Source organism: Lethenteron reissneri, chromosome 32 (assembly GCF_015708825.2).
Source record: "Lethenteron reissneri isolate LAM-NWPU_2019-01 chromosome 32, ASM1570882v1, whole genome shotgun sequence".
In the NCBI taxonomy this organism is placed as follows: Eukaryota; Metazoa; Chordata; class Hyperoartia; order Petromyzontiformes; family Petromyzontidae; genus Lethenteron; species Lethenteron reissneri.
Genome location: NC_083810.1, coordinates 4,100,840 through 4,120,801, shown reverse-complemented (window position 1 = coordinate 4,120,801; position 19,962 = coordinate 4,100,840). Strand labels below are relative to the sequence as shown.

The window sequence follows — 19,962 nt, the reverse complement described above, 5'->3', positions numbered from 1 at the left end:
CTGCTTGAGCGACCCCAGTTCGATTCCAACTCACGCCCACCACCGCTGACGATTATTTGAAACGGACCTGGCCCTCCCCTAGGTCCACTCAGCCTCAAAAGCGTAACTGCTGTCGTGTGTGAACATCGTCACTGGGGAGACAAAGGCGGCGGGGCATCGTGGATCCAAGTCCCGGGCGAAGCCGGGTCATGTGTATGTGTGTTTGTGTTTATGTGTATGTCTGTGTGTCTCTATGTATGTGTGTATGTATGTGTATGTATGTGTTTGTGTGTATGTGTGTGTATGTATGTGGGTTTTTTTAATGTCTTTATGTGTATGTCTGCGTGTCTCTATGTATGTGTGTATGTACGTGTGTGCATGTGTTTGTGTGTATGTATGTGTGTGTGTATGTATGTGTGTGTCTATGTATGTGTGTGTATGTGTGTGTATGTATGTGTGTTATGTGTCTGTCTGTGTCTGCATGTATGTGTGTGTGTATTGTGTATGTGTTTGTGTGCATGTATGTGTGTGTTTGTGTGTATGTGTATGTCTGTGTGTATGTATGTGTTTGTGTGTATGTGTGTGTGTGTGTATGTATGTGGGTTTTTTTAATGTCTTTATGTGTATGTCTGCGTGTCTCTATGTATGTGTGTATGTACGTGTGTGCATGTGTTTGTGTGTATGTATGTGTGTGTGTATGTATGTGTGTGTCTATGTATGTGTGTGTATGTATGTGTGTGTATGTGTTTGTATGTGTTTGTGTGTTTACGCTCGCATTACACAAATGTGTTGCTGGTCTAAGGCGTTCCTCGCACAGCATTGCCGCTTTATTATTTCAGTCGTTTACTGCCTTACGCACCCTGAAAGTCGTGTGTGTCTGCAGCAAGCGCGTGTATGTGTACCTATGGACGCGCGCGCGTGTGTTGTGTAGGGGGAACGGTAGTGTAGTGCTTAGCGTGCTGTCTGTGTCTGTGTGTGTGTGTGTCTGTCTGTGTCTGTCTGCATGTGTCTGTGTGTGTGTCTGTGTGTGTGCGTGTGTGGTGTGTGGGGAGCGGTAGTGTAGTGCTTAGCGTGCTGTCTGTGTGTCTGTGTGTGTGTGTGTCTGTCTGTGTCTGTCTGTGTGTGTCTGCGTGTGTCTGTGTGTGTGTCTGTGCGTGTGTGGTGTGTGAGGAGCGGTGGGTGTAGTGCTTAACGCTACGCTGCGCTACCAACCGCGGCGAACCCAGTTCCATTCCCGCTCACGGCCACCACCGGTGACGATTATTTGAACCTCCCCTAGGTCCACTCAGCCTCAAACGAGTAACTGGTGTGGCGTATTAACATCGGCACTTGGGAGACAAAGGCGGCCGGGCGTGGTAGATCCAAGTCCCGGGCGAAGCCGGGCCATGTGTATGTGTTTATGTGTATGTCTGTGTGTCTGTATGCATGTGTGTATGTATGTGTGTGTATGTGTTTTTGTGTATGTCTGTGTGTGTATGTATGTCGGTTTTGCCGCCGTGGTGGATCCAAGTCCCGGGCGAAGCCGGGTCATGTGTATGTGTTTATGTGTATGTCTGTGTGTCTGTATGCATGTGTGTATGTATGTGTGTGCATGTGTTTGTGTGTATGTATGTGTGTGTGTATGTATGTGGGTTTTTTTGTATGTGTTTATGTGTATGTCTGCGTGCCTGTATGTATGTGTGTATGTACGTCTGTGGATGTGTTTGTGTGTATGTATGTGTGTGTCTATGTATGTGTGTGTATGTGTTTCTGTGTTTGTATGTGTGTGTATGTATGTGTGTTATGTGTCTGTCTGTGTGTCTGCATGTATGTGTGTGTGTATTGTGTATGTGTTTGTGTGTGTTTGTGTGTTTACGCTCGCATTACACAAATGTATAATGCGGGTCTAAGGCGTTCCTTACACAGCATTGCCGCTTTATTATTTCAGTCGTTTACTGCCGTATGCACCCTGAAAGTCGTGTGTGTCTGCAGCAAGCGCGTGTATGTGTACCTATGGACGCGCGCGCGTGTGTTGTGTAGGGGGAACGGTAGTGTAGTGCTTAGCGTGCTGCCTGTGTCTGTGTGTGTGTGTCTGTGTGTGTGTGTCTGTGTGTGTGTCTGTGTGTGTGTCTGTGTGTGCGTGTCTGTGTGTGTATCTGTGCGTGTGTCGTGTGTGAGGAGCGGTGGGTGTAGTGGTTAACGCTACGCTGCGCTACCAACCCGGCGAACCGAGTTCGATTCCTGCTCATGGCCACCCCCGGTCAAGATTATTTGAACCTCCCCTAGGTCGACTCAGCCTCAAACGAGTAACTGGTGTGGCGTATTAACATCGGCACTGGGGAGACAAAGGCGGCCGGGCGTGGTGGATCCAAGTCCCGGGCGAGGCCGGGTCATGTGTATGTGTGTATGTGTTTATGTGTATGTCTGTGTGTCTGTGTGTATGTGTTTGTGTGTATGTATGTGTGTGTGTATGTATGTGCGTTTTTTTGTATGTGTTTATGTGTATGTCTGCGTGTCTGTATGTATGTCTGTGGATGTGTTTGTGTGTATGTATGTGTGTGTCTATGTATTGTGTGTATGTGTTTCTGTGTATGTATCTGCGTGTATGTATGTGTGTTATGTGTCTGTCTGTGTGTCTGCATGTATGTGTGTGTGTATTGTCTATGTTTTTGTGTGTATGTATGTGTGTGTTTGTGTGTATGTGTATGTCTGTGTGTATGTATGTGTGTGTATGTGTTTGTGTGTATGTGTGTGTATGTATGTGTGTGTATGTGTTTGTATGTGTTTGTATGTTTACGCTCGCATTACACAAATGTGTTGCAGGTCTAAGGCGTTCCTCGCCCAGCATTGCCGCTTTCTTTTTTCAGTCGTTTACTGCCGTACGCACCCTGAAAGTCGTGTGTGTCTGCAGCAAGCGCGTGTATGTGTACCTATGGATGCGCGCGCGTGTGTTGTGTAGGGGGAACGGTAGTGTAGTGCTTAGCGTGCTGTCTGTGTCTGTGTGTGTGTCTGTGTGTGTGTGTCTATGTGTGTGTCTGTCCGGCAAAACAACCTCCTACCTCCTCGCGGTGCCGGACGGGCAACACTGTCGTGGACATTGCTGTGGGGGGAGGGCCAATGCCCATTGGCCTCTCCCCTCATGGCGTCTGTGACCACCACAGTGGCTAAACGGGGGCTCTGGACGGGTGTGAGGGGCTGGTAACCCCTCCACCTTCAATTCATTACCACTAAACCACGAATTAAACAGCCGGAGGCCCCGGGGGGTCAGGCTTTTATGACGTCTCCTGGCCAAACCCCATTTGGCGGAGCCAGGAGATTGAATTTTCACCCTCGGGGCTCCTCCAGAAACAACAAAAAACCATTGCGGATGGCCACGTGGAATGTTCGAACGCTCACTGCGGAGGAGAGGCTGCCACTCCTCTGTCGGGAGCTGGACCGGTACCGCCTGGATCTCTGTGGCATTCAGGAGGTCCGGTGGACCGGTTCTGGCTCCTGCCACCATGAGGGGTGGACAGTCCTCTACTCGGGGCAGGAGACTGCCAAACAACAGGGTGTGGCTCTTCTTCTGAACAAAAGAATGAAGGGGGCGTGGGAGCGTGGCGGTGAGGTGTGGGAAGCTGTAAGCCCCAGGATACTTTGGGCTCGCCTTCCCATCAACCAGAGGCGAGGAGTGGTGGTCGTGGTTACTTATGCCCCCACCGAAGACGAACATCCGTGGAGGGATGCAAGCAAAGCCGATGAGTCAGACGCTTTCTATGACCTCCTGTCACAGGTGCTGGCTAAAGTGGCCACTCGGGACAGAGTCATCTTGTTGGGTGACTTCAATGCCCGAGTTGGTCATGATGCTGACACCTGGTCTGGAGTGATTGGAAGGCATGGGCCAGATCAGCTCAATAATAACGGTAGGAGGCTGCTAGATTTTTGTGCAGCCCATGGGCTTGTAATTACCAACACGCTCTTCCGGCATCGGCGCATCCACACAACATCATGGATACATGCCGGGTCCAAGCAAGAACATCTGCTGGACTACATAGTGACGGACCAGCGGATGCGAACCCATGTCCTTGACACCAGGACCTACCGTGGAGCTGATCTGTCCTCTGACCATCGACTAGTCATCTGTAAGATGCGCCTGCCTTTCTTCCACTCCGGTGGTGGGTGTACACCCAGGATCCCATTCCAACCAAAAGTGGCCTGGTCTCAGTTAGCTGATGAAAGTTGCAAGCGAGAATTTCATCATCGCTTGCAGCTGGGGTTGGCATCGTCCCCCACTCCACCTGATGTCGAGGGTAAATGGGCGAGGTTTAGGACTGTGACTCATGCAGCTGCAATGGCTGCTTTGGGTACGCGGTCCAGACCTCCCCAGAAACCCTGGCTGACAGAGGAGGTGTTCAGGTTAATTGAGAAAAAGCGACAGGCCCACTCTCATCGCCTACAGCATCCCACGTCAGAGAATGAGGAGGTTTACCGCAGCCTTCGCTCGGAAGTTCGGAGAGCCATAAGGCGTTGTAAGGATGGGTGGTGGTCGCGGGTTGCTGAGGAGATGGAGTCTGCCTCAGTGGCCCGTGATCACAAATCACTATTTAACTCCATCAAAAAAGTAACCTGCAGCGCCACACCTATTACCATCATTAGAGGAAAAAACGGTGATCCAATCTCCGACCCCCAGGAACAGGTTTGCAGATTTTCTGAGCATTTCTGTGAGGTCCTGGGGGAGGGAAATTCTCTCAGCCAGGAAAACATCATGGCACAAAGTGGGGATAACCCTGCTGAGGCTGCGGTGCCTCAAATATTGGAAGAGGTCACCCCCTGTGAGTGGCTGGCTGAGGTTCCAGCTGTTGAGGAAGTACTGAGGGCGATCCGGAGTCTGAGACCAGGGAAGGCACCGGGCAGAGATGATCTCCCAAGCGAAATGCTGAGGGAGGGTGGCGTTTGTGCACAGACTGCCCTATATGACATCATAACAACAGTCTGGACCACTGGACGGGTTCCGCAGGACTGGAAGGATGCCCTGGTGGTCCCCCTCTTTAAGAAGGGGGACCGCACAGACTGTAACAACTACAGGGGCATCTCACTCCTCAGTGTGCCGGGTAAGGTCCTGGCAAGGATTATTCAACATCGCCTTGCTAGGCACGCTGAGGAGGGGCTTGCGGAGCCCCAATGCGGTTTCAGGAAAGGGCGGTCCTGCACAGATGCCATATTTTCTGTCCGTCTGCTACAGCAGAGGTGTAGGGAATTCCAAAAAGACCTACATCTCTGCTTTATTGACCTGGTCAAGGCCTATGATACCATCAGTAGGACTGGACTCTGGGTTGTTCTTCGTGCTTTCGGAGTCCCTGACCCTCTGCTCACGATCATTAAGGACCTTCATGATGGTGAGCGGGCCCGAGCGGCAATATCTTTTCATCGGTTGCGTAACGCTGTGTGGAAGCTACCTGGTCTGTCGCTCCGCACGAAGCTTCAGGTCTTCTCGGCCACGGTCATTCCCTCCCTTCTCTACGCTTGCGAGACGTGGACCCCCCTGGTGGAGCATCTTCGCCGGTTGGAAACATTTAGGCTGGCCTGCCTACGATCCATCCTGGGTTTAACCAGGCTGGATTGTGTGAGGAGCTCACAAATCCTTGAAAGATCTGGGCAAAGTCCCATCAATGAGCTCCTCCGGCAGGCAAGGCTGCGTTGGCTGGGTCATGTAGCCCGCATGCCCAGCCACCGCATGCCTAAACAGCTTTTGTTCGGCCGGATCGAGGGGGCTAGACGGGCGCGGCACGGGCTGGAGAAGAGATGGAGTGATGTGGTACAGGAGGACGTGGAGCTGAGTGGACTTGCCGATGACTGGTACCAGCGGTGTCAAGATCGGCCTCAGTGGAGGAGGCTCGTGAAGGACGCTACTGGGCAGTTGGAGGCAGTCGCCCTCCAACAACAACGGAGGGCGGAGGAGCGACGCTCACAACAACGAGCGGAGCGCCGGGTGGCTAAAGCACAGCAAGTTGGCACAGTAGGGGGCACAGGTGGTGCATCAGCCAGTCATCTCGGTCATCTCGGTCAGTCGACCAGTGGCACCTGGGTCTGCCCCGTGACCTCCTGCCAGCGGGCTTTCGACACTTCACGTGGCCTCAAGGTGCACTTGGCCTGGCACAAGCATCGTGGTGACGTCACCGCCACTTAGTGGCGAATGGCGGTTGTTGTTGTTGTTGTTGTTGTCTGTGTGTGTGCGTGTGTGGTGTGTGGGGAGCGGTAGTGTAGTGGTTAGCGTGCTGTCTGTGTGTCTGTGTGTGTGTGTCTGTCTGTGTGTGTCTGCGTGTGTCTGTGTGTGTGTCTGTGCGTGTGTGGTGTGTGAGGAGCGGTGGGTGTAGTGGTTAACGCTACGCTGCGCTACAAACCCGGCGAACCGAGTTCCATTCCCGCTCACGGCCACCACCGGTGACGATTATTTGAACCTCCCCTAGGTCGACTCAGCCTCAAACGAGTAACTGGTGTGGCGTATTAACATCGCCACTGGGGAGACAAAGGCGGCCGTGCGTGAGTGGTGAGGGAGGGAGAGTCGTGAGGGAGGGAGAGTGCTGAGGGAGGGAGAGTGGTAAGGGAGGGAGAGTGGTGAGGGAGGGACTCAGCCGCAAAACGAGTAACTGGTGTGGCGTATTAACATCGCCACTGGGGAGACAAAGGCGGCCGGGCGTGGTGGATACAAGTCCCGGGCGAAGCCGGGTAGTACAGCTAATTCTGGATATAGACGCCAGCAACACCGGAATTGGAGGGGTGCTGTCGCAAATTGTCAATGGAGTGGAGCGCGTCGTCGCCTATGGCAGCAGGGTGCTGTCGCCCGCGGAGCAACGTTACTGCGTGACGCGCCGCGAATTGCTTGCTATCGTTTTTTTCATAAAGCAGTACAGGCCATACGTGTATGGCAGGCATTTCACAGTACGCTCCGACCATGCGGCGCTACAATACGCCTTGCGAGTGGACCAACCATCTGGACAGCTCTCGCGTTGGCTCGAGATCCTCCAGGACTTTGCGTTCACTGTCATTTACCACAAGGGGATTCAACACGGGAACGCCGACGGGTTGTCGCGGATGCCGAACAATGGGCGCTGTGCTTGTTTTTTGGGTGCGGGGCGTTGTAGGCAGCCTGACGGGGTACCGCCCCCATCCCTTGCGGCCGCGGCCGGGGATGGGGTCGGGGACCACGGGGCTCTCTCCACGCAAGTTCCGCAGGACGCATTGCTGGGCCTCGGGTTGGACGACTGGGGACGTCTTCAGATGGAAGACGTCTCCCTCCTCAAATTGAGACGCCGCGCTAGGGATGCCGAGGGTCACAGGGGGCAGGGGGGCCCCGTATCATATGTCATCCGGGAAGGCGTCCTCATGCATTGGGATGGGGGGTACCAATCCCACACATTGGTGGTGCCCACCTCCCTGCGGGGGCGACTTGTGTGGGAAACCCACAGTCGCCTCTTGCACTTGGGTGTTCAGAAAACATTAGCTAAAATCCAATTGGAATTTTTCTGGCCGGGCATGGCAAACGATGTGGCTGACCTTGTGCAAGGTTGCACAGAATGTGCACGGCGGAAACCACCTGCTAGGCCGTCCTGCCCGCCGCTCCAATCCATTAAAGTTTCCCGGGTCAATGAGATCGTCGCATTGGATATTTTGGGTCCGTTTCCCGCTACTTCTCGGGGTAGTAAGTACCTTTTGGTTGGGGTCGAATATTTTACCCGATGGGCCATGGCCTGGCCACTCCCCAACCAGTCTGCAGCAGCCATTACGGAGGCCTTTTTCCAGGGCTACGTCCTGGACAAGGGTGCTCCCGAACGCCTGCTGACCGACTAAGGGAAAAATTTCTCTTCCACGCTGTTGCGGGATGTGTGCAACCTGCTAGGGGCACACAAAATTCGCACCTCGCCATATCACCCCCAGACTGACGGTATGGTCGAGCGATTACATAGGACACTTACCTCCATGCTAAGCCACCAGGTGTCTGAGTCACAGACTGATTGGGATCTCCACATACCTGGTGTCTTGGCCGCCTATAGAATGGCGCCCCATGCTGCCACGGGGTACTCGCCATTCTATCTTATGTATGGTAGGGAGGTTTGCCCCCCAATCGACGTACAATTGCACATTAAACAGCCCGCACCTAAGGCTAAGATTGCCGACCACATCCGTGCTAATGTGCGTCGTCTCATGGATGCCCGGGAGGCTGCTCAAAATAACTCAGAAGCCCGTCAGCTTGCCAACGAGCGGTTGCGGAATCTCCGCACATCCCGCCACGTTTGGGTGGAAGGGGACCGCGCCTGGCTCCACTGCCCGCAGGTACCATTGGCTACTTCCTCAAAACTGCTTAAGCCTTGGAGAGGCCCGATTGTTATTATTCGCGTTCTCCGCCCGCAGTGTGTCAGGATCCAGCATGGCAAGCGACGTTGGTTCGTGCACCCGTCACGTCTAAAACCTTACATTCAACCCTACACACCTCCTTCTCTTCTCCGGGGCCGAGGGCGCGACATGTCTGACGAGCCGCGCCGCGATGATGCTGCTTCTAACTCTCGGGCAGGTCCCGCTGACCCGCCCTCAGGTGCCTTGGGAATGAAATCCGCCACGGCCGACCAAGCGGGAACAAGCTTGCCCGCGGGATCAGCGACCCAGGACACAAGCGCAACAGCGGGTCGTCGGTCCCCTCCCGCCTCCGTCGCGACCGATGGACCTGCCACTCGGACTCGCTCAAAACTCAAACGATTTTCATGACCCCCGCCCACGAACTCTCGTCCCAACGCGACGCCACTCACCTTGCCATCATGTATAGTGGGCGATTGGGGCGTGCGTTCATCCTGCATATATGTGTTTATACAGTGTTGTTCTGCATCGGTGACCACAGGAGGGGGAGAGGCGCTTTCTTCTCATTTTTTTTTCTTGATTGTCACACACTCATTCTGATGGTTAACAAATAATTTCTTGTACAATTGTATTTTTTTTTGACAGCCGGGTCGGCTGGAGGCTACGTAGAGGGGGGTAATGTAGTGACATAAGAAGGGAGGGGCTGCTGTAGGCTCTGGGTTCCCAGGTGGGTCCAGACGCGTAAGCCTTTGGGTGCCAGGCGTTGGGTTCCCAGGCGCTTAAGCCTTTTTGGCGCCGCCAACGGGGGGGGGGGGGGGGGCTGTGTGTGCTCTGTGGGATGTCTGGTGGCGCACAAGACCCACCCCTCGTCGGACCAGGCATAAAAGGAGAGCTCCCTGGACGATCGGCCCCAGTTGTAACTCAAGACCCAAGACCCACGACCAGCCATCTGAAGACCCTGGGATGCTGTGAGAGCCAGCGCTGGGACTCTGGAACTCCCGACGCTACGACCTTGTGAGGGCGAGTCCAGAGCGTAGCCAGAGTAGAGTATCTAGGCTGTGTAGCTAGGCTGTGTACCTAGGCTGTAACAGAGTATCAGGACTGTTGGAGTGTTGTATTGTAATAAAGAAGCTACATCTACAAGTGTCTCCGGAACCCGTTACATAGGTAAGAGACGGGGGAGGAGCCAGGGAGGAGATATAGAGGAGGGGGGGGGAGAAGTGCACGGGGCTGGGAGTGGGAGGAGAAAGACACTGGAGATGCGGATATGAAGGGGGCTTTTGGCTGAATTTAGGGGGGTTTTGGCTGAGTTTAGGGGGGCTTTGGCTGAGTTTAGGGGGGTTTTGGCTGAGTTTAGGGGGGAACCTGTATCCTAGCAGAATACATATGGCTGAGTGACACTTACTGCAGGGAAAAACCACAGTCGGATCACTGGAGGTTGAGTATCGACTCTACAAGACCATCAGCAGCTGACAGAAATGATGCCAAAGTGCAGTGAGTGATATCAACAGTTTTGGTCAAGGTGACCTTTTGTCCTCTGCTTATATGACCTCGGAATCTGATTATCACCCATATACACTCAGGTGTTCGATGGCTTTTTAGTTTCAGATAAGATGCGGCTGTCTCGAAAATCTTCTGGATGACTAGAAACAGACACAACGGGGTGATTCCATCAATTCTGATACACAGGCAAGACAATGTTGAGATGCAATGTCAATTCTGCAAGTGAAAAAATACCCAGCTATACAAAGAATGAAATCCACACTCAATGGGGTGGTGCTCATTACTGCTTGTGGTGGTTTTCAGCCAGTGATGGAAATGTAATTGGCGGGTGCCCGTGGCCAACATTTGCTTCCCACAAAGTGGTACCTTATTTTAATGACAAAATAGAGATGATAGGCTCACCAGGATTTGAATTTGAAAATGTTGATTGCGAGTTACAGGTAACACTTATTATTGGCGTGTGTACCCAATCAGTTGCATACGGTCACGGCACAAGCACACAGTTTCTCACTTTGGTGAATAGCAATGGCGCTCTAGAATTCACATTGCAGGGTGGAGCGTGTGTTGGTAATGCCCTGCAACAAACACAGGCAGTGGGGGGTTCTAACTATATCACTTGGCACAGTGACCACTGCACTCTCCGCGAGTCTACCCAGCCGTGCGTATATCACGGCACTCGGGACGACTCGTACATATTCGACATAACTTGGTGCCCTTACCAAGAATGCCATGTACACTGTCAGACTTTAAAATTAACTTTTGGCTTCTGCGATTAAAAACACAACCAACCAACACTCTAGACCAGGGGTCCTCAAACTACGGCCCGCGGGCCACATGCGGCCCGCCGAGGACATTTATCCGGCCCGCCGGGTGTTTTTGCCGCCGCTGCCTGTCTGTTACTTTTTTTCTACATGAGAAGGACGGTCATTGGTGGAAGAGGGAGAGGGGGCGGAGTTTCCCCCAATCAGACTGCATTGATGGGCAGTGCAGTCTGTATGTCTCTGTGTGGGCAAAGTTATTGCTGGTATATTGTTTTTGTAGCGCTGTATATATATTGGTATTTTACTAATAGCAATTTTGACTCCCTAGGAAACAATGATGTCAAGAAAGAGAAAAATTGACTCGGAGTGTAGGATATTCAAAGAACAGTGGACTTATGATTACTTTTTCATGCAGTACAAGAAAAGAGCTGTGTGTCTGATATGCCAGAATATAGTGTCTGTGTTCAACGAATACAATTTACGTCAACACTATAAAACTCAACATTAAGATAAATATGCTTGTTTGGTCGGAGAAGTGAGAAAAGATAAAATATTAAAACTGAAAAATACATTAACAACTCAGCGAAATAGTTTTGTGAAGCAGAAGCAGCTAAATATTTCATCACTGCGTGCAAGTTTTCAAGTTGCCAAGCTAATAGCATGCACTGGCAGACCATTCGTGGAGGGAGAATTTGTTAAAGAATGCCTTCTTTCTGTTGCCAAAGAGTGCCTTCTTTCTGTTGCCAAAGAGATGTGTCCAGAGAAGGCCGATTTATTTAGTACAGTGAGTCTTTTAGGACCTACAATTACACGGAGGATTGAAGAAATGGGAGACAATTTGCATCAGCATTTGCAAAACTCCACAAAAAAACTTTCCTATTTTTCCTTGGCACTCGACGAAAGCAATGATGTTCGTGATTCTGCACAACTTCAAATTTTTATTCGTGCGACGAATGACTATTTCGAAGTCACAGAAGAGCTTGCTGCACTGCAAAGCATCAAAGGAACAACTACAGGAGAGGATATCTTTCGATTTAAAGCTTTCGTGACTGCAGGGATTCATCTTCTTGGTTCTTTCGGTAAAGTCACATAGAAGGGAAGTAATAAAATAATTCTCACGACGTTTCGGCCACAATGCAAGCAGCCGTCCTCAGGTGAAAACCAGGTCTGTTGGGGAGACAGCGTCTGAATGAAACAGCACACGAGCTTGGAGCATATATAAGCTGGGTTGGAAGCGGGGGAAAGAGCGCCTTGACAAAATAATTTCAATATCAAGAGGAATTTAGCATATTTATGGGAAATGCAGGAATGTGATTAGTACTACATATGCCCGTGCTGCATATGTAGTACTAATAACATTCCTGCATGTTATAATTATTTGTCAAGGCGCTCTTTCCTCCATTTCCAACCCAGCTTATATATGCTCCAAGCTCGTGTGCGGTTTCATTCAGACGCTGTCTCCCCGACAGACCTGGCTTTCACCTGAGGACGGCTGCTTGCGTTGTGGCCGAAACGTCGTGAGAATTATTTTATTATGTTTTATTTTTATTATTGTATTACTTCCCTTCTACGTGACTTTACCGAAAGAACCAAGAAGAGAGGATATCTATGAAAAGGTTTGCCAAACTGTGAATGGTTTGGAGCTTAACTGGGCTAAACTAGCCAGTGTGACAACTGATGGTGCTCCTAGCATGGTGGGGTCTAAGAAATGAGTAATTGCTCGCATTAACCAAGAGATGGACAAACATAACCATTCTCATCCAATAGCCATACACTGCCTCATCCACCAACATGCGCTGTGTAGTAAATCACTGAAGTGGGACTCGGTTATGAAATTTGTGGTATCTTGTGTTAATTTCATTAGAGCTCATGCACTAAACCACAGACAATTTCAGGCATTTCTGTCTGAGCTAAATGTTGACTATGAAGATGTTCTGTATCACACAGAAGTCCGTTGGCTGAGTCGAGGGAGAGTTTTGAAACGTTTCTATGACTTACTTCCACAGATTACAGCTTTTCTGCTTTAAAAAAAGAAAGAAGTACCAGAGCTCAATGATGCAGAATGGAAATGGCACCTTGCCTTTCTGACAGATGTAACAGAGCTACTCAACAGTTTCAATGTGCAACTTCAAGGAAAGGGGAAGCTCATCTGTGATATGCAATCACATGTCAAAGCATTTTAAGTAATATTAGGCCTCCTCATCAAACAAGTGAAGGAGGAAAACTTCTGCCATCTCCCCACAACTCAAAATCTGTTAGCGGAAAAAACATTGGTTGCATTCCCAAACAAAACGTGTGGATTCACTGGAAAAATTGCAAAAGGAGTTCCAATTTGTATTTAAAGAGCTTCATCTCCATGAACAGGACATACAGCTTTTCCGTAACCCATTTTCTATTGACATTGAAAATGTGGATACAATTTACCAACTGGAACTGGCTGAACTGCAGAATTGTGACTCTCTGAAAGACGCATTCAAGTCAAGCAGCCTTCATAATTTCTATGCATCTCTCCCCTCTGAGACATATCCTCATCTCAGGAACCATGCACTCAAAATGGCAACCATCTTTGGCAATACTTATGTCTGTGAACAGACTTTTTCCAGAATGAAACATTTGAAATCTCCAACCAGATCTAGACTAATGGATGCACACTTGCATCACTTGTTACGACTAGCAGTGACAAATATGGAACCGGACATTGACCATCTCATTAGCCAAAAGCAGGCCCATAGTTCCCATTGAAATACTGGCAAGTTTGTTGATTTAACTTTACTTGTTCTTCATTTTAAATATTGTATTTATTCCCGTTTGTTTCTTCACGTCAAAATAAGATATATGCAGTGTGCATAGGAATTTGTTCATAGTTTTTTTTTTTACTATAGTCCGGCCCTCTAACGGTCTGAGGGACAGTGAACTGGCCCCCTGTTTAAAAAGTTTGAGGACCCCTGCTCTAGACTGTTGCGCATAGGTAGGCAGAATTATTAAAACACTAAACACATGACCACAAAAGCATTCCGTCCTATGGCCACACATTCTGACATGAGAAGTCCTTGTGGGGATCAGTCCCGTGATATTCTGAAAACGGCCAAATAAGAATACACTTCAAATGCACGGATTGGGTGGACCATCAAGGTCCTGAAGATGTTCTGATCTCCAACTGCTCAGCACTCCCAGGTCCAGGTTGCGCTCTTTTGGTTATCGCTGCTTTCGTTAGCGTGGCACCCAAGCTATGGAACGCCTTGCCACTTGAACTTGGGCAATCAGAGCCGGAAGATATATTTAAGTCTGCTTTGAAAACCCCATCTCTTGAAAGTGGCCTTCACTTTTTAGTTTGGTAGGTTACCCTGATTCTGTTTTTTTTCCTGCATTTCATGCATTGCGCATTGGGATCCGAGGATGGAATGCGCATTATTTAATTTGCATTATGAACACTGGTTTTACACGATTATAAAGTATAGTCCAGCTGTGGCGAGTGAAGCACTGCAACGTTGCGAGTTGAACGAAGCGATGTTGAGAACGTTGTGCGGGCATTGCCTCATATCATGAGGAATGGCTCCGCGGGATACAGAGCTCTCCTATACACAGTATTCAGCTGCTATGTGTTGATATTATGATAGTTGCTTTGCATTTCAGCATTGAGAGCGATGATAGGCTGGATTAAATAAATAGCGTACACAACAATCGACATTAGAGGCTTTTTTTCAAGCAGCGATAGTCCATTGAGCAAAATCCATCAACTCACGCTATTTTATTACATGGTTGAAACAACGGTTAGACGATGAGGTGCTTGAATAGGTTGGTCATTATCTGAGAATGTAAAGAGAGGGAACACCAAAAACAGTGCGTGGAATGGGTTCCACTTGTAGGTATGTTGAACTTCTTTCACACCATACGTAGCCAACAGTACTAATCGGAGGTGTGGGACCTAATCGGATGTGACAGATGAGCATCGGAGAGACCAAGAAAACGATGACAGGACACCAACTAAGAAGACTTCATGGAGGAAGACGCTCTGTCACTGAGAGGATGTTGACATAGAACCAGAGAAAGTAAAGGAACTGGATCACTTAGTGTGCCATTAGGTGATCAAGGGCGACAGCCCAGCTTCGGAACCAGGGTCTCAGCAGTGCTGGATCAGTGAACCGAGATGAGCACGGTGAACTCCTGAAGCAACCCATTCAACCATCTGCCTCCACTGCCTCCTACGTCGTGAGCACGCCAGTGGCCGGAGATTAAATGGGCAGGGGAGGAGAAGCAGGGATGTGTGGATTCACACACGGAGACACAGACAGGAGTGGACAGGTGCATAGAATTCAGGCACAGCCCCTGAACCCATCACTGCAAGCAGCAGCAGCAGCAGCGGCTGCTCCCTGCAGTGATGGACATTCACCCACGTTGGGCAAGCGATCACGGCCACCGCCACATTGCGGCATGAGCAGCAAACAACAAAGTGACAGATGCCAGCGTGCGTTACACTTCACAATATCTATCGAGCTGGAAATATACTGAACGAAGCATATGCAAATGAGATGTGACATATGGTCCATACACGTGAAAGGACGACAAACTAAACTAATTTCATTTTATCAGGTAAGGCCCACTGAGCCATATAGCTCTTTTCATAAGCGACCTGGCCACAAATGATAGCTCAACGAAGTGGCTTATCACGTGGAAATTATAGCAGCAAAATACTCTAAACACATGCTTCTAAATGTGGAGGGATAAACCGGAGGACCAGGAATAAAATCCACGTGACCACGGGGACAGAGACTCGCAAACTCCAAATATACAGCAGGCGCCAGGGTCGGGATCGAACCCATGACCTCCTGCGTAAACAGGCAAGGTAGTTAACACCTCAATACCATGGTGCCCTAATGGAGTAAAACAAAAAAATGTTGATTGAGTAAAATTGGGAGTAAAAAAAACCAAACGAACGTGTACTCTATTAGCAATCACAGTTGTTACACAAAGGCTACAACGCTTGTAATACAAATTATGTGAGCATCAAAGAGAACTCGGGTAAGGATGGCAATTGAGAGCCGACACATTTCTCAAATTAACGCTGTGCTGTGCGAGGAATGAAAGGTGAGACACTGAATTGATGCAGCTGCATGCACTGTGTACGAGACGCGTCAATGTGCAGATCACGTCAGAGAAGTCAAAGGCAGAAATCAAGGCACACATCTCTAAAAAAAACGACTATGAAAGAAGAAGCCGCAGCAAAGTATCAAGGAGCAAACAGAACGACGATGAGAGAGAAATTGACGCGGGTTGCTGAACGTTAAATCGTAAAGCAGGTGGACGACTTTCCACTGGATGACCGCTCAACTCCAAATGGCAGTTCTATTCCAATCTCAGCCAAACTTTGTGCTTTACATATTTGCTATAGACGAATCTACAATACCAGGGTGAGAAATGTGGCTCGGTGTTTCGACACAGACATTAACCACCCTGATCCGACCACCCTCCCACCTAAATGTCCACTTGTTTCGTTTGTTGTCCTTTCCCTGCACCTCCGATCAGCACGATTTGGCGACGTACGGTGCGAAAGAAGTTCAACGTACATACGCACACGTGGTGCGTGGCGCTCACCAGACTGTGGTGTCCGTGTGCTCCTCGCTGTGCTGCCGGTAGTCGAGCTGAGCGAAGAGTGGGAAGAGGACCTGTACTCCGCCAATGGAGTGGATGGCGCTGTGGATCGAGTAGGTGATGATGGCCTTGACATCCTGTGCAGGCAAGACACGCGAGCATGGAGTGCATTCGCTTGTTCAGCTCTTCTGTGCATTCGTCTTCGCTGCGCTTGGACATGACATGACAACAGAATGATCCGCGCCAGGTGGGTCACGGCGTTTATGTGCGCGGTGGGACGGAGTCGCCCTGCCATAAGGTTCATATGAAAAAAGAAAAAACTGGCTCTTGTCAAAGGCATGTGGAAATTCCACCACTGTTTCAGGGCCATGGGTGGACAAATCACAATCCATAATGTTCAGTTAATGGTATAACATTTTTTATATGTATGTCAAACTTGTATCTTTGAACCATGGTTAGATATGCTGTTTACGAGTGCGTGGAGCTGCACTCTGCTCAATGATCCAGGCGAAGACGTTCTGATGGCACGATGACATGCGGGGTGAGAGCCCCCATCTTTTAGTGTTATGGAGAAGAGGTGAACTGGTATCTCGTGAATCTTGTCTGGCATAATGCAGACGAGTGAAGTACCTACAATTCTCTGATTAGGAAGACGAGTGGAAAATACCAGGAGGCAGATTCAAAATATACATATTTTTTACATCATTTTTGGAGCCTGCAGCAATCATATGGTGAGATGAATGCATTGGACAGTCAAGAAAATTTACTGAAAACGCAAACCACGGCTTTTTATTTAATCATGTGCAATTGTGCAGTGCAGGAGCATTCAGATATAAGCGAGCAATCAAGAGAATTACATAATTCCACGTGTGAAAAGGTGACGCCTGTGAGAAATATCAATTCACTGCATCCTTCTGCTGGTTGGTCTTCATTTCCCTCTGCTATAATCTCTCATATCATTGCTTTTGTGCTTCCCACCACGTATTATTTTCTGGGCGATTGCCTCGCCAGATTATCCGAAAACAGGAGACAGTTCAACCATGTGACAGAGGTTTAAGTCCATTTTTCAAAAGCCCCGTTTCAATGGACTGCGTTTTTTGTGTTGTGCTCCAGTTAGATGTGCATCGGACATGGATTTCAAAATAAATTTTATTAACTGACTGAATGGTAGTATATACACAAGGCTACCAACAAGTTTTTGACAAATACAGGAATGTATAAAAAAAAAATCGAAAAAATTACAAGGAGAACAATGGAAGAATGGCAGTTTTGCAGAAAGAAATGCAACAATCTTCGGGATCATCGATGGCAATGATAGGGCATCTTTCGTTATGAATCAGGCTCGGTGACACAGCCCAGCGGCAGCGCAGTCGCCGTTTGTTGCAGAGGTTGACGGTTCGATTCCAGCAGCCGCCCTGGTGATTGCTGCGGGTGGAATCACCGTGATGGTGCTACGCACCGTCCACTTCACTTCACAGTGGACGTTAAAACTCCTGGCGATGTCATTCACAAGAGTAGGCCACCGTGTCCCGGTGTCAGGGTCCACAAAATGTGCCAAATTTAAAAATGACCCGCAAATCTCTCGATTGGGATTAGACAGTACGCAGCAATCATGGCCCACTGCTGGCAGACCACCAACGCCCCAGGTCGCTCTTACAAGACGAAACCATGCCGACCCCTTTTGAGATCTCACCCGCACCGAAACGAAACGAAGCCGAACTTTACATTTCACGGCACGGCAGGCAAATAGCCTCTGGAGCGGCCACACGGGTGCTCACCTGCAGCATGAGCGCGTGGGGGGAGTGCACGAAGATGGAGGCGTTGTCCCGAGGGGATGACTCCAGGCAGAGCTGTGCGTCGGTGGCCGTGGGGTTGTAGGTGAACACGATGCTGCTGGCCAGCTTGCCGTCGTACAGCACCTGCTTGTGATGCTCAGCCAGCAGGATGTCGCTCTCGGATTTGAACTTGAAAGTGCTCTGAAATATATATGGGGCAAGGTGGGGGGGGAATAAAAACACATGCACAGCGATAAATATTTTTAAAATAATTTGCCTTTTTTAAAATCCTTTATATTAAGTTCGCTTGCTTGCTTGCTTGCGTGCTTGCTTGCTTGCTTACGACCGTGCAAATCTTTCGGTCGTTTTTTAACCCACTTCCCGTGATCCAATCGAGCTGACATTTTGCACACCGACTCGTTGTGCGAGACAATTAATTTTCGTGAAAAAAAATCCCAAAATTTTACACTGTTTAGGGAAAACAAATTAAATATTTAATTACCAATTGCTTAATACTGGCAGACAATCATCTGACCCATAGGTGGCAGCCATCTCAAGCCAGAGGACGAGAGGACTCTAGCCGCCACGCATATAAAGGATTTAGAGTCAAAAACTTTGTTTTTACGGGTTATACTTATTTCATACGAGTAATGCTGTCAGCATCACGTCCTCAGACAAAGTATACATTGGGAACTGTCAAGGAGCAGTCTGCCGCCCCGGGTGTTAGAGACCATCCCTGCAAGAGGAGACATCGTAGAATATATATCCACATATCGACACTAGGAGGGGCACATGGTTCGACTGTTACGTTCGTTGTTTGACAGTCAACCTGAACTGAAACTTCACCATATTCAGTGAAAAACCAAATTAAATATGATGGTATTTTCGTGCAGTCAGTCATGACTGGACCAAGACCATTAACTCATCACATTTGAGAATCCAGTTTAATTCTACTGTAGATGTATACCAGGATCTAAGTGGTTGGCTTAGTGCTCCGCACACTGAGATACCTGATGAAGAATCACTAATTGCCTTGGCTGCCTGGACAGGTGGCACTTTGGTTTGGAGCTCTTGCCTTTTAAGAGGAAAGCCACAAATTGAAATCCAACTCGGGGGTTTATGAAAACGAATACCACTCTGTTGGTTGCCATTAATGATATTTTTAAAGACAAAGACTGATCTCTGCCATCGGACGATGGCATTCCCACCATTCTCTCAGGAGCACCATAGGAGGAGAGTAATGTCCAATACATATTTGAGCATCGAATCACTTTTTTTGGGATATGAATTGGCTTCATTAATAACACAAATTGAATAGAAAAGTAATCATTTGAATAACCATAATACCACTCGACACAGCCGATTAGTAAGATTTATCACGAAAACAAAACATGCCAATTAGTTACTAGTTCAGCACACCGGTGTGTTGGAGAGCAAACCCACAATACTTTACAATTCGAGTACAACACATTAATATTGACGCGATCTAACCAAAAAAAACCCTCTTATGGATAATATTGGTCGCAAAAGTCTACTACGTGTTAAATTTGAAAAACATTGTCAAATACTTAGGTGTAATCAAATGAGCCTGAGTAGCATTTTATTGGGTGGCCAATGCTAATAAAGCCACGACCTATACAATCTGGAACAAAGGAATCTTGCTTGAATGACAGGCTTAAACGAATCATTCTGCGCTCTTAACTATTATTTGGCCTTTTTCAAAAGCTTCTTGATAGTATTAAATTAGCTTTGCGACAAAGATGGGCAAGTAGGAGCTAAGTATTCGAGCCTTATAAAGCTAATGAGGGGGCATTATGCAGGTGGGTTGGAAGCCAGTAAATGGATCTGATACAACAGGATACACGGTTATAAATTACATGAGCTGTTTTAAATTACTGCTGAACTGCTAAAGCAGGAAAGACAAACACCCTTTCGCACTTGTGAATGATCTAACTCGGCTGTGCGGGGGCAAGTGGAACCAGGCGAGACGTTGATTAATGTTCCTTTTATTTACAACTTAACATTCATTTAGCATGCTTGAAATGAAT

The 19,962-nt window shown here is 48.7% G+C and overlaps 1 protein-coding gene across 1 annotated transcript in view; it reads right to left on the bottom strand.

Annotated features, from left to right (window-relative positions):
• Nucleotides 1-19,962, bottom strand: part of LOC133349904 (neurobeachin-like) — a 515,983-nt gene that overhangs the window by 246,681 nt on the left and 249,340 nt on the right. The window contains 2 exon segments of the mRNA XM_061563758.1: nucleotides 16,143-16,276; nucleotides 17,918-18,115. Coding sequence (XP_061419742.1) covers nucleotides 16,143-16,276; nucleotides 17,918-18,115 — 332 coding nt within the window.